This window comes from Mandrillus leucophaeus, unplaced genomic scaffold, assembly GCF_000951045.1.
Source record: "Mandrillus leucophaeus isolate KB7577 unplaced genomic scaffold, Mleu.le_1.0 Scaffold108, whole genome shotgun sequence".
NCBI lineage: Eukaryota > Metazoa > Chordata > Mammalia > Primates > Cercopithecidae > Mandrillus > Mandrillus leucophaeus.
The window spans coordinates 62002-76735 of record NW_012098987.1 but is presented as its reverse complement, the minus strand read 5'-3'; the positions used below and the strand labels follow the sequence as shown (position 1 = coordinate 76735).

Sequence of the window (14734 nt, the reverse complement as noted above, 5' to 3'; positions counted from 1 at the left end):
AAAATATGTAGCTTTGCAAAAGAAATAAATTATTGAAATACAGCTTCAAGATATTAAAAAATACATTTGTGGTAGAGACATTATGTACTTTTAAATTAATGCGTTCAGTAACAAAAATTGCACTTAAAATATGGGCAGTTTTAATTGTGTTTAGCTATTGTATGTGGAATTAAAACTTCAGTATCTCACTTTATAAGGTGAGGATAGGCTTTCCAAGAACAACAAAATTCACTGAAGGCTTTTTGGGTTGATCTCTAGTTGTAGAAACGTTAAACTTTACTGTTCTATTGCTCAGCAGTTAGTTGGCACAGAGGTAGTTGCTTAACGGTTGCATGAACAATATAGACAGGAAGACTGCAATCATGTGCGGTTTAGTAGCAGTTCCAATAACTAACAATTTCAAAGTAGAAATGAGTGTAAAAAAATATGATATGAAAACATCTTTGATTCTGTTAGAGACATAGTCATACGTACTGCCAATACTACCTTTGGTTTGTTTTTTTCAATTAGCATTTATGAAAATAAGTAATTGTTTTTCCCCATTAAGGTTCATGGTACTTTTGGGTCTCAGTTTTCTTGGTTTCTTCAGAAGCAGACCCTGAGATAAGGGTTCAAGTGTAAGTAATTAATATGGGGGAATGATCACACGAAATATTTTGGATTGGAGGCAGGGAAATAAAGGCACTTAATAACCTTTATTAAGTGTATTAAGAAGCTTGAATCTCTGGGTCCTCTGGGAGCCCGTGTTGCTCACTTGCATCATGTTCCTTACACATGTTCTTCACACTTATCAGTTGAAGGCGGGTTAGGGCCAGGCATCAGTTCTCATCACTCATAACCAGCTCCTGGAAAACTTCAGACAAAAAGATGTAGATGCTTGCAGTTGAAACTGGCACACCAAAACGCTAAGGCATGAGGGGATACAAATGATGTGTCAAAAGTAACTTTTATATCTTGAAGTCTATCCACAGGACCTTTGGGTCAGAGGACCTCAGGTCAAGAACCTCTGGTCTAGAATATGGACATTTTATGTTTTGTCTTTCACATTTAAGTGTAAAATCTATGTGAAATAATGTTTAGGTGTGATTTGAAGAAGGTCAAGTTTTGTTTTTTCCTTATGGATATTTGGTTGTCTTGAACAATTTATTGGAAAAAATCTTCCCTTTCTTCATTGTTCTACATTACCACTTTTGTCATAAAATCAAATGTCCATATCTCTGTAGGTCTGTTTCTGGGCTCTTTTCTCTAGTTCATTGGTCTTTCCTTGTACTAGTGCCACCTGACTTAATTGCTGTAGCTTTAAATTAAGTCTTGATATCTGGTAGGGCAAGTCCTACCCTCTTTTCTTTTTTAAGATCATCTTATCTATTCTTAGCCCTTTGCATTTCTATATGAATTTTAGAATAAATGATAAATTTCACAAAGCAAACAGAAGACCTCTTATGTTTCTGATTGATATTACATTGACTGTATTGGTCAGTTTGGGGAGAATCGACATCTTTACTATATTTAGTCTTCCCATTTATGAACATGATGTATCCGTTCATTTATTTTAGACCTTTTTTTCCTCAGTAATGTTTTATAATTTTCTCTGTGAAGGTCCCAGATATCTTTTGGGATTAATTCCTAGATATTTGATGCCTTTGATACTGTTATAAATGGAGTCATTATGTAAATTTTGGAAAAATAATTGTTACTGGTATATAGAAATGCAGTTTTTGTATATTGGCTTTATGCCCAGCACCCTTACTAAACTCATTAATTCTAATAATTCCTCTGTAGATAATTTTGGATTTTATATGTACACAGTAATATCATCTATGAATAATGAAAGCTCTAGTTCATCTTTTGTCATTCTCCCATGTTTCGTATTTTTCCTTTTTTTTTTTTTTTTTAAACCACAGTGTCTAGGACCTCTAGTAGAGTGCTGAATAAATGTGGTGATAACAGGTATCTTTTTCTTGTTCCCAGTCTCAAAGGGATACCCTTCACTGTGTCATCATAAATACAATGTTTCCTGTTGATGTTTGTGGTAGATACTTTTTTTTCAGATAAAGAAACTTTCCTTCTATTTGTTGTTTGCTAGATTGTTTTTCTAAACCACAAACGATACAGAATTTGAGCAAGCATTCTTTCTGCATCTAATGAGACAATTTTTATCTTTTTTTTGGAGACAGAGTCTCGCTCTGTCACCCAGGCTGGATTGCAGCGGCACAATCTCAGCTCACTGCAGTCTCAGCTTCCCAGGTTCAAGTATTTCTCCCATTTCAGCTTCCCAAGTAGCTGGGACTACAGGCACCCATTACCATGCCCAGCTAATTTTCGTATTTTTGGTAGAGACAAAGTTTCACCATTTTGACCAGGCTGGTCTCGAACTCCTGACGTTAGATGATCCACCTGCCTCGGCCTCCCAAAGTGCTGGGATTACAGGCGTGAGCCACTGTGTCTGACCATCTTTTAAATCTTTTAATAAGATGAAATACATGGACTGATTTTGTAAACCTTGTATTCCTGGAACAATCCCAACTTCATTATAATGTATTATCCTTGTTGGATTTGATTTGCTGATCTTTTGTTTAAGATTTATGTGTTAGAGTGAGATTCGGCCAATAATTTTCCCATTTTCATAATGTCCTTGACAGATTTTTATGTTGATGTTATGCTGGCCTTATAAATGGGTTGGAAAGCTCTCTTTTGTGAAGATTTTATGTAAGATTGATATAGTTTTATTCTTAAGTATTTGCTGGTGAAGCCATCTGAATCAGGAATTTTCTTTGTGGGATTCAGTTTTTTAAATTATTCAGATTTTCTTTTTCTTTTGTATGTCAGTTTTGGTAAGTTGTATTTACCTATAATTTTTCGGTTTTATTTAGATTTTCAAATTTATTGGCACAAAATTGTATAAAACACCTTATTTTTTAATATCTATAATACATGTATAATGATTTCTTCTTCAGTTTTGATATTAGTTATTTGTGCCTTCCCTCTTCATTCATCTCAATTTTTTAAGTCTTTTTACTTATATCAGTTTTATAAGTTTATCAATTTTATAAGTCTTTTTACTGCCCTAAAAAGTCTTCTGTGCTCTGCTTATTTTTAACTCTGGCTACCCCTGCTTAGTTGTTAGTGTTATCTTTTCTACTTTTAAATGTTGGAGTACCCAGGGCTCTTCTAGTCTCAAAAGTTTCTGATGCCATTTAAATACCATTTTTGTATGCTAATGACATTCAAATTTGTATTTTTTGCCTGTACCTCGCCCCTGATCTCCACTTCCCCACCCCCTCAGTCTACTCCCTGATGGCTCACCTTTAGAATATATCCACAATTTGCTTCTTTACCACCTCCACTCTTATAATCTGGTTGAAGCCACCATTATTTATCACTTGTATTATTGTGTTAAATTAATTGGTTTCCCATTTTTGCTGCACTTCTGTACCATCTGTGTTCAAACCAGCAGGTGGAGTGATTTTTTAAATTATTTTTTTGAGACAGAGTCTCACTCTGTCACCCAGGTGGGAGTGTAGTGGCATGATCTTGGCTCACTACAACCTCTGCCTCCTGGGTTCAAGCAGTTCTTGTGCCTCAGCCTCCCTGGTAGCTGGGATTACAGGCATGTGCCACCACACCTGGCTAATTTTTGTATTTTTAAAAGAGACGGAGTTTCATCATCATGACCAGGCTGGTCTTGAACTCCTGGCCTCAAGTCATCTCCCCACCTTGGTCTCCCAAAGTGCTGGGATTATAGGTGTGAGCCACCGCGCCTGGCCTAGAGTGATCTTTTTTAAATGTTGTCAGATCTTGTTACTCATATTCTGTACAAAACTGTCAGAAGTTTTTCCATTTCAGTTACCAAAAGCCCAAGTCTTTGTGATGGTTTAGCATGCTCCATGCTTATCAGGACTCTCGTCACTGCTTCAGCCTTATCTCCTGCTAACTCTCACCCCTGCACACTCCACTCCAGCTAGTTTGCCTCACTGTTGTTAAAACTAGATTTCAAAAATAAAAGACTGAAATTTTGATAAGCCAGTTCAATAATCTACAAATAATAAAACATACTTAGTGTTTCTGGATAGAAATGTAGAGACGTGTGAATAATTTTGTGTAATATTTGAGAAGCGTGGGTTTCTCATGAAGGGAACACTTACCAGAATCACAGGCAAAACAGTTTGAAAAATAATATAATTCATGTCTTTTTTTCCTTTTTTATTTTATTTTGCATAATTCATGTCTTGATCTCTAAAACTAGGCAGTCACCTTTGAAACTTTGGATCTTTAAAAACAAATACCCCATTACTCCTAAAATTTGACTGAAAAAACTCACAGATTTGTCTTTTTTTTTTGTTACTCATATTTCTTAGGATTACCACATGTTAATAAGTGATTAATAAAGCCAATCATTCCTTTGACTTAAGTCCATAATAGGTGAACCTATGGATGATTTAATATAGGACTAGTTCAGCGTGGTCAGAGAGCTGCTGGAGAGTCATTCTGGAATCCAGCCTTATAATATTCCCAGTTAGTCATTGCTGATGTCAGCTTGGTTATTGTACATACTGTGCATCATTTGGAGCGTGTTTTCCTGTTGCCTCCTTTTAAATATCATTAATGGCACTCTGATCATGGGCAGGTATTGTATACACTTAAGTTTTCCTTGACTTGTGTACCGTTAACCCTTGAACAACATGGCAGTTAGGTGATCCAACCCCCTGCACAGTCAAAAATCCCTGTCTAACTTTTGAGTCTCCAGAAACTTAACTACTAATAGCCTACTGTTGACTGGAAGCTTTTCCAATAAAATAAACAGTAAATTAACACGTTTTGTATATGTATTATATACTCTACTTTTTTTTTTTTAAACCCTGCATGTGGCATCCAATATATACTATACTCTTTTAAGGAAGAGAAGAAAAATGTTGTTAAGAAAACCTTAAGGAAGAGAAAATAAATTAAGCATTCATTAAGTGGATGTAGATGATCATAAGGTCTTCATCCTCATCGTTTTCACATTTAGTAGGTGGGAGAGGAGGAAGAAGAGGAGGGGTTGGTTTTGCTCTCTTGGGTGGCAGAGGCAGAAGAAAATTTATATGTAAGTGGACGTGTGCAGTTCAAACTCATGTTGTTCAAGGATCAACTGTACTTTAACATATATATTGTCTGATTTTTTTAATCATATAAACTGGTCAAAGAAAATGCATTTTAGAATTCTAGCAGTCTACACTGGTAAGGCACATGAGAATCTTTTATAGTCGTATTCATATCATGATAGACTTTATATATGTAAAATTGATAGTGCATTTTGGAGGAAAAATTGATTTGAAATTATATCTGAAATTAACAACCTTCATTCACATGTTTAGCAGATACTCTTTTGAATACCACCATATACCCTGAACTGTTGTGTGTGCTGGCAATCTTATGATGAAGATGACAGACAAGGCTTTTGTTCTTATAGGACTTAACTTCTGGTGAGGAAAAACAGAAAAAAAATCAAGTATTAACAAGTGCTGTCCAGAAAATTAAGACAGAATAATGTGGTAGTGTGACTGGGTGTCTATTAGAGTGGGTGATCTTTAGAGAAAGCTTTGCTGAGGAGATACCTTTAAACTGAGAATTGAATACTATGAAGGGGACAACTGAAGTCCAGGGGAAAGAGTGTTTTGGCCAAGGGAACAAACACCAAGTGCAAATGCTCTGAAATAGAAATTAGCAGGGCTTGTTAAAGAACAACAGAAAGCTGGAATGTAGTGGTTAGACCAAAGTTTGAGATGCATCTGGGTTAAGATATCAGATAGGATAAGAGAGTCAGGAGTTCTCTGGCAATTTGAATTCTTTATCTAAAGGTGGTATTTAAAGTTATGGGTCTGGATGAAATTAGGGAGAAAATGTGTGTTAGAGAAGAAAATGAGACTCAGGATCAAATCCTAGGATCCTCAAACACTAAGAAATGATGGAGAGTGGGGAGATGCCTATAAAGGATGCTGGGAAGGAGTAGCCACTAAAATAGAAGGAAAACCAGGAGAATGTGACATTAGAGAAGCCAAGAAAAAAGGTTCAAGGAGGGAATATCAATTAATTTTGTCAAATGACCTGGAACATATGGGAGAACAGTTTGAACATCTATAGATAGTACAGGCCTAACTGCATAAATTAAAGCAAAGAAACTTTTGTGGAATCATAAAGTTTTAATTAATGATCTTAGTGATCACAGAAGGAGCTAAGGTTTTTAAAAAGGAATGAAGTCCACATCTCTGCCCTCTACTGCCACTGCCTGTGTCAGCATCTTCGGGGCTGCGGACCTTTATAGTAGTCCCTTAAGTGATGTCCTGCAGACGTCCTCTGATCGGTCTGCCCACAGGAGCCGGCCACCTGAACATGCCATTTTCCTTTTTCACCACCCTTTAATGACTCCTGTTGCTCTTAAAATGAAGATTATGATCTTTACCATGGCCTGTGAGGCTCTGCTGTATGATCTGACCCTTTTGTGCCTCTCCAGCTTCATTCCCACCTTAATGCCTACCACACTGATGTCCTTTCAAGGCCTTGAATATGCCAGGCTCTTTCCTGCTTCCAGGTCTTTTTATGTGTTGTTCTCTATGTTTAGGGAATACCTAGAATACCCAGCCTTCCTGCTTCTTTGCCTGGTCATCTTTTATGTATCCTTCAACTCTCAGTTTAAATACCACTTCCTTAAGGAAACCTCTTATCTCCCAGGCAAGGTCAAGTCTCCTAATTAAATACTTTCCTGGTGCCCTCTGCTTCTTTCTTATAGTGCTTATCACAATTGTAATTAAAACAATAATTTATATCCTTACTTAATGTTGCCTTCCTTTCTAGAGAATAAGCTCTGTGGGATGAGGAAATATATTTTATTATTTCCGTGTCTTTCTCTGCCCCAGCTATATCCCCAGCCATTCACACAGTAGCTTCGTTCAATAAATACTTGCTGTTTGAGTGAATCTTGTAACTGTTTCATAGTTGTACAGGCAGTTTATGGCATATCATCATTATCTATTAGTATGTTGAGGACTGATTTTGTTTTTAATCCTGAGAATGGTTGGAAAACCATTGAGTTTGCTTAGAGTGAAATTTGGCTCTTTAATTAATCTGTATCTGGACATAATAAAATGTATAATAATTGGTTCTTACGAAAAATATTAAAATATATGTAATTAGATTGAATTAAGAATAGTAGCTTGATACAAACTACAGGATGCCTACCCTTCCCTAAAAGAGACATATGGACTGTCAAAATGTCCACAAAAATTTTATTTTCTAGATGAGTGTTTTTTTCATTGTGTTAGCCATGTCTCCCTAAGCTGTTTATATTCAGTTATCCTAAGAGTTAAGTGTTTCATAATTCTTATGGAAAGATAAGAATACTTTTCTGGTGAGGATCCTATGGAGGTTGAGCAAATGTGTCTTGAATTAAAAAAACTATTTTCTCACATTTTTGAGAATATACCACATCTGATTAAGATTATCCTGATAAAAAGAACAGAAAGTAACTTTGGAATGTTGGGCAGTTTTTTTTTTTTGGTACAATTTGTTCTGCTTCTGTTAATAAAGCCAGATTTGAGTTGATAAAACAGATGGTCACTGTGTGGATCTCCCACTAGAAGGCATTTTCCACCGCCTCTGCTACACATGACAGGATTTTATTTCAGGTGTTGTGAGACTCAAATTCAATTACTTCCAGGATTTTTAATATTACAGTTCATTGAGGACTTTGGCTGGTAAGATCTATTTTTTATAAATGTGGTAAATTAAATTTTTCTTAGGCTTAAGAGTATTTTAAATTTCTATCTGAGCTTAAAATAAAACCTTACTTACTAAAGAGCCTTTTTTCTCCCACAAGACATACCTGATTAAATCTTTAGTTCAAGAATTGGTTTTCTCTGGTTTGCTTACTAGGAGATGTTTGCTGAAATTTTATTTATGTTCAAAAAGTTTGTATTGGAACACTTTAAAAAATGACACTTGGTTATTTTGTAAAATTTGCAAGTAATTTAAAGTATCCTGTTTTCTTCAAAAAACGGAATATATCTTTTCTTCTTTTGAGTTCTTTTGTGAAGTATGGTGAATATAGTTAGTAATAGAATATTGTATATTTTTAAATTGCTAAGAGTAAATTTCAAGTCTTCTCACCATAAAAAATGTTAAGTGTTTGAGGTGATGGATATGTTAATTAGCTTGATGTAATTATTGTGTTATATTTGTGAATTATAACATCACTTCATACTCCGTAAATTTATACAATTATAAGCTGTCAATTTATAATTAAAAATGCAGCATTTTCTTTGAGAGAAGATTATGCCTTTGAGTGAAAAACTGGGTTTTTCAAGGGCTAGGTTGAGAAGATTTCTTGAGGGGAAGGGTTGTCCCTTGTATGCTGATTTTGCTGAGGGTTGTAATGATAAAGGGATGCTGGATTTTGTTAAGTGCTTTTTCTGCATCTGTTGAGATGACCATGTGATTTTGTTTCTAATTCTGTTTATGTGGTGTGTCATATGTATTGACTTACGAATGTTAAACCATCCCTGCAACCCTCGTATGAAACTTACTTGATCATGGTAGATAATCTTTTTGATATGCTGTTGGATTCGGTTAGCTAGTATTTTGTTAAGGATTTTTGCATCTATATTCATCAGGGATATTGGTCTGTGGTTTCTTTTTTTTGGTCATATCCTTTCCTGAAGTTTTTGCATAGTAAATGAAACAGCAGAGTAAACAGAGAATCCACAGAGTGGGAGAAAGTCTTCACAATCTATACATCCGACAAAGGACTAATATCCAGAATCTATAAGGAACTCAAACAAATTAGCAAGAAAAAACCAAACAATCCCATCAGAAAATGGACTGAAGACATCAGTAGACAATTCTGCAAGGAAAATATACAAATGGCCAACAAACATATGAAAAAATGCTCAGCATTACTAATGATCAGGGAAATGCAAACCAAAACTGCAATGCAATACCACCTTACTCCTGCAAGAATGGCCATAACCAAAAAACCAAGAAATAATAGATGTTGGTGGGGATGCGATATAAAAGGAACATTTTTACACTGATGTTAGGAATGTAAACTAGTATAACCACTATGGAAAACAGTGTGGAAATTCCTTAAAGAACAAAAGTAGAACTACCATTTGATCCAGCTCTCCACTACTGGGTATCTATCCAGAGGAAAAGAAGTCATTATATGAAACAGATACTTGCACACGCGTGTTTATAGCAGTACGATTTGCAGCTGCAAAAATATAGAACCAGCCCAAATACCCATCAATGAGTGGATAAAGAAATTGTGATATATACACATATATATATACACATACACACACACACCCACACACCATGGAATGCTATTTAGCCATAAAAAGGAATGCAATAATGACATTCGCAGCAACCTGGATTGAATTGGAGACCATTATTCTAAGTAAAGTAACTCAGGAATGGAAAACCAAACATTGTATATTCTCACTCATAAGTGGGAGCTAAGCTATGAGGATGCAGAGGCATAAGAATGATACAGTGGACTTTGGGGACTAGGGAGGAAGGGTGGGAGGAGGGTGAGGGATAAAATACTACAAATTGGGTACAATGTATACTGCTTGGGTGATGGGTGCACCAAAATCCCACAAATCACCACTAAAGAACTTATTCATGTAACCAAACACCACCTGTTCCCCCAAAACCTATGGAAATTAAATAAATAAATAACACAAAAACACTAAACGAAAGTGAACTTTAAAAAAAAAAAGCTAGGAGTTTCCCCCATGCACTCAGGTAACTACTACTCTCTCATTTTGATATGTTGTACTTTCATTTTCATTCATATTTTCAACGTATTTAAAAATTTCCCCTGTAATTTTGAAGTTTTTAGTTTTCAAATATTTGGGAATTTTCTAGATATCTTTCTGTTATCAGTGATTAATTTTGTTGTGGTTTTACAGTTGTAGACAATAACAGATGAAAGAGGGACTGCTTCATTTGAGGGGGAGCTTGGTGGGAGTGGGAGAAGGGCTAGAGTATCACCTGCTCGTGGGGCTCTTTGTATTTTCATTGTGACTTTTGAGGGGCTCTCAGATACTTCTAGAATTTCTGTGTTACATAGTCTGAAACCACTGCATAGAATGTGCTGTAAATTTGATTATGTGAAAATGATGCTATGCTGAAGAAGATACTTGGAGGAAAGCAACTAGTACATTGTTAAGTGGTTGTCTGAGGGCAAGCACTTAAAAGATTTGCTGTATAATTAAAATATCCAAAAAATGAGACATTAATGGAAATGTATGTTTCATTATGTAGCATAAATTGAGAATGAGTACCAAGATGGAAAAAACAGAATTGTCTGTCTAGTCGAGATGAAAATATTTGCACCAATGCATACTTTTCAGGAATACATAATTTCAAAATTTCTCAGAGGTTATATTTTTGCATAAGTGATAATATTTATTATTTCCCTTTAATGCAGTTTTATTATTGATTATAAAGCACTATAAAAGATAGTTTGTTAAAATACAATTATTTAGCCTTTAACTAAATTGTTAGAACTAGGTAAAATGATTAAGTCAGTGCCTATTGTTATACTTGTAAATATTTTAAGTGGACATAGAGGTGGTTCCTGACAGCTACCTGCATGCTTTCTCATCACTTAGAGATCGCAGAACTGTGGTCCAAGAGCTAAGAAAGTTTTTTTTTTTTTTTACCTTTTTAAAGGGTTGTAAGAAAAAAAGAAGAATCTCTGTCATAGACATGTGTAGCCCACAAAGCCTAACTTACTTACCATCTGGCCCTTTGCAGAAAAGTTTGCTGACTCCTGATTTAGAGCAAGAAACAATTCATATTCATGAGGTGAAGGGTGAAGGGTTTCACTGTGATAGACTACTTCAAAAAGGAAGGGTTAACAATTACTGAAAAGATAGCATGAATCTTTCTAATTCTTTCTTAACTAACTTATCCAAGGGGCTGGCATCAGAATCTTTTCTCTGCACTGACCAATTTATGTCTAAATGGGGAAATTTGGCATCAGTCTGCATTTGAAAAACACTATCACACAGAAAAGATTGATAATGAATAGGTTCATTTATTTTTCAAGAATAGTATTCTTTAATAAACGTAATTTTAAGATAAGTTTTGTATTATGTATAAGTCACTTTTTAGTTTTTAGATATATAGCTTAATTTTTAAAACCTCTTCAAACCACTTAAATTTTGAATTGTGTATGTACAAATTATATTGACCTATATATTTTTCAGGATGATTGTCTTTTGAAAGTGTGGTATCCTATGACTGGTTGGAAGTCTTCAATTATACCTCAGGATCATCATGAAGTGAAAAGGAGACAGTCCTCTACTCAATTTTCCTTTGTTTACTTGGCACATCCCCGAGCTGTGACAGGTTTTTCATGGCGTAAAACTAGCAAGTATATGCCCAGGTTAGATGAATGAATCATACAACTTTAGTTTGTATCCTTTTATGTTTATAAAAATAATGAAAGTAAAGTCCTTTTAGTTTATTTACACGGTGGCAATTAATAGCATAGGCTGTGGCATCAAGCTGCCTGAAATCAAATCCTGTTAGCTTCATGAGTTTTTGACTAAATTTCTTAAGCTGTCTATGCCTCAGTTTTTCTCTGTAGAATGAGGGTAGTAATAGTACCTACCTCCGAGAGTTGTTGTGAAACTAAAATGTAGTTTGTTGGTGGGAAGTGCTTAGTACAGGCCTTTGCACATACTTTGTGTCCAGGCAATGAAATTGTTAGTAGTAGCTGTGGTACTAGCAGATCCTAGCAAGAAAATGTTTGCAAATAACAGGAAAGCACATACTGAAGGGAAATATATCAGTATAAAACTGTCAATTATATATATGGTGTTAAAGCATATAATGTAGTCTGAAGAAAGTGGCCAGGTTGTACTTTTTATTTTTTTTTTAATCTGAGGGCTGTCAACAGAAGTTTCTCAAATAATTTTTTATTATACATTTTTTCCTCATCGTTGTGGCACCTCTTAAAGGTATTTAGAAGATTAAATAAACTGCAAAACAGCTTATACAAATGATTATTTTATACAGGTCTAGAAAGCTGTTGGGCACTCAGAAGCTTGCTTAGAAATCTAGTTTGTTCTTGAGGGAGGGTTATTTCGCCTACTAAATATATCTGAGGATTGTTTATGCCTGATAGGAAATATAGCATACATTGTAGAGATACTCAGTAAATGATAACATGGGAAATTTATATACTTTTTGAATCTAAATAAAAAGTCTATTCTACTTAAGTCATCTGCATCTATTTGCAGAATACTTTTGACTTAGATTCTATATGAGCCTTTTTTTAAAGGGAGAATGATTTTTTTGTTCCTTTGTAACCAAGAGGTAAGTTACTTTCGTTGCTCCATGCCATGCCATTTTTGCTTATTTTTACTTAATGGAAATGGATTTATAGTTTGAAATGATATTCTCCTTACAGTTTTATGATGAAGATAATTATTTATTTGTAACTGTTTGGGTTATAGGAAGGATGATGTAAAGTGAAACTACTGCCATAAGCCAGATAGTTTAATTACATTTAATGATCTTTTATTATGGTCATTTTGTAATTTGCAATGATTAGGTTTTCTTTTGCTGTTTAGTTTGTATATTTTGTTTAGGAGATACTAATAATCCTCTAGAACCTGAATGTATAATCTAACAGTAATTTCTAGTTCTTTTTTCAAAACAATTTCCCGGTTCTTATGATGTTCACAGTGATACTGTATATGATTTCAAGGTCTTTGATTGATTACTTTTTTCCATCGTGTTTTGCTCTAATGTTAACTTTATGCATGAAGAACCAAAATATTAATTAATTGATGGGATTGATATTCACGTTAACCTCTATTTATTTCTCTTTGTTGTTAGGGGTTCTGTCTGTAATGTGTTATTAACTTCGTGTCATGATGGTGTGTGCCGGCTCTGGGCAGAAACTTTATTACCAGAAGACTGTCTTTTGGGTGAGCAGATTTGTGAGACTACCACTTCCAGCATTGCCAGCAACCTTTCTCATGCTGGAAGACACAAAGACAGAATACAGCATGCTCTTGAGGTATTATATTATTTAAAATGGTAAATGAATTTTGAAGATAATGTGAGCCTGGTGGAAATTTATAAACTAATATGCAGATGGCACACATGGTACATGTAATGAGTAAAGTTAATAGCAATAAACTCTCATTTATGCTTGTAAGACTACTTATTTATTCCACTAAGAAGCCAAATGCAGAAATTAATGATCTCAGACATGTTGTATAGGTAGATATTATTAACAATTTTTTAAAAATTGATATTTTATGCTCAAGTTCTAGATAATATTATTTTAATTCTTTTGCATGTCAGATGTGAAAATGTATAGGAGTAAGAGTAAAATATGTAAAGGTCCTTGAAATTAGTTGTAATTAAAAATATTTTGCTTTTGTTTCATAAAGATTAAAATTTTATTGTTCTAGTTAAAAATGACTATTTTGTTCCTTAAGAATAAAGATGTTTATTAAGATATTAGACACAACTGAACTTCTTTGGAGTTTCCATGATTGAATATTTTGAAAATGAAATAATTTTTCTAATTTTTAAATACAGTATGAAATAAAAGTGCTTTATAAGAAATTAGATTATAACATATAGCACAAATGATTGTGTCCCATATGATTAGGTAATACAATGAGATATATGCATATTTTAAATTGTCAGAAATGTATTATAGTAAACTTAGTTTACTATTTTTCTTGTGACTTTTTTATTCAAATAATGTATGCTAGAATTGAATTAAGAAAAGGAGAAGAAATAATGGAATTTATAATTCAACTACTCTAGTCATGTGAATATGTGTATTTTTCTTTATAAGATTGAGATCATATTATGCAGTAATATTTTATAACTTTTTATACTTAATTTGTTACACTCTACATTATTGACTATACTTTTACTTTATATATTTACATTAACAGTTTAAAGCTTGCATAGTCAAAGTGGCTTTGCCATTTTACCAAGCAGAAATATTGTACAACTTTGACAGGTTAAGGATGTGGTCCTTAAAAGTTTTGTATGAAGCAGGCGTCCTCAGATATTGTCTATATTAGGCCATTCTTGCACTGCTATGAAGAAACGCCTGAAACTGGGTGATTTATAATGAAAAGAGGTTTAATTGCCTCTTGGTTCTATAGGAAGCATGGCACCAGAATCTGGTTGGCTTCTAGGGAGGCCACAGGGAGCTTTTACCCATGGTAGAAGTTGAAGCAGGAGCCAGCACATCACATGGTATAAAAGCAGGAGCAAGAAAGAGTTGCGGGGAGGTGCCACCAACTTTTAAATGACCATTCACTCGCTATTGCAAAGACAATACCAACACCAAGCCATGAGGGATCCGCCTCGTGACCCAAACATTTCCCACCAGGCTCTACCTCCAGCAATGGGGATTACAATTCAACATGAGATTTAGGCAGGGTCAAGTATCCAAACTATATCACTGCCTGTGATTGGGCGCTATTTTTACATTTTATTCAATATTTAAAATGTAAGTGAAATTAAAAGCAGACGTCAAAACAGTTATCTTTTATTTTGATAATGATATTTAGTAGGACGAAGTACTTAATTTTTAACTAGATATTTATGATCATTTACTTATACTTATGTAACGTATTTTATCTTCAAATTATATATGAGCCTTTGGAAACTAAGGGCTTTTAGACATCTTTGTATCCTCCAT

At 34.4% G+C, this 14734-nt stretch overlaps 1 protein-coding gene across 1 annotated transcript in view; it reads left to right on the top strand.

Annotated features, from left to right (window-relative positions):
- LOC105543950 (dmX-like protein 2) overlaps nucleotides 1-14734 on the top strand; it is a 148251-nt gene that overhangs the window by 77155 nt on the left and 56362 nt on the right. The window contains exons 7-8 of the mRNA XM_011986154.1: nucleotides 11256-11434; nucleotides 12895-13078. Coding sequence (XP_011841544.1) covers nucleotides 11256-11434; nucleotides 12895-13078 — 363 coding nt within the window. The remainder of the gene's footprint in view (nucleotides 1-11255; nucleotides 11435-12894; nucleotides 13079-14734) is intronic.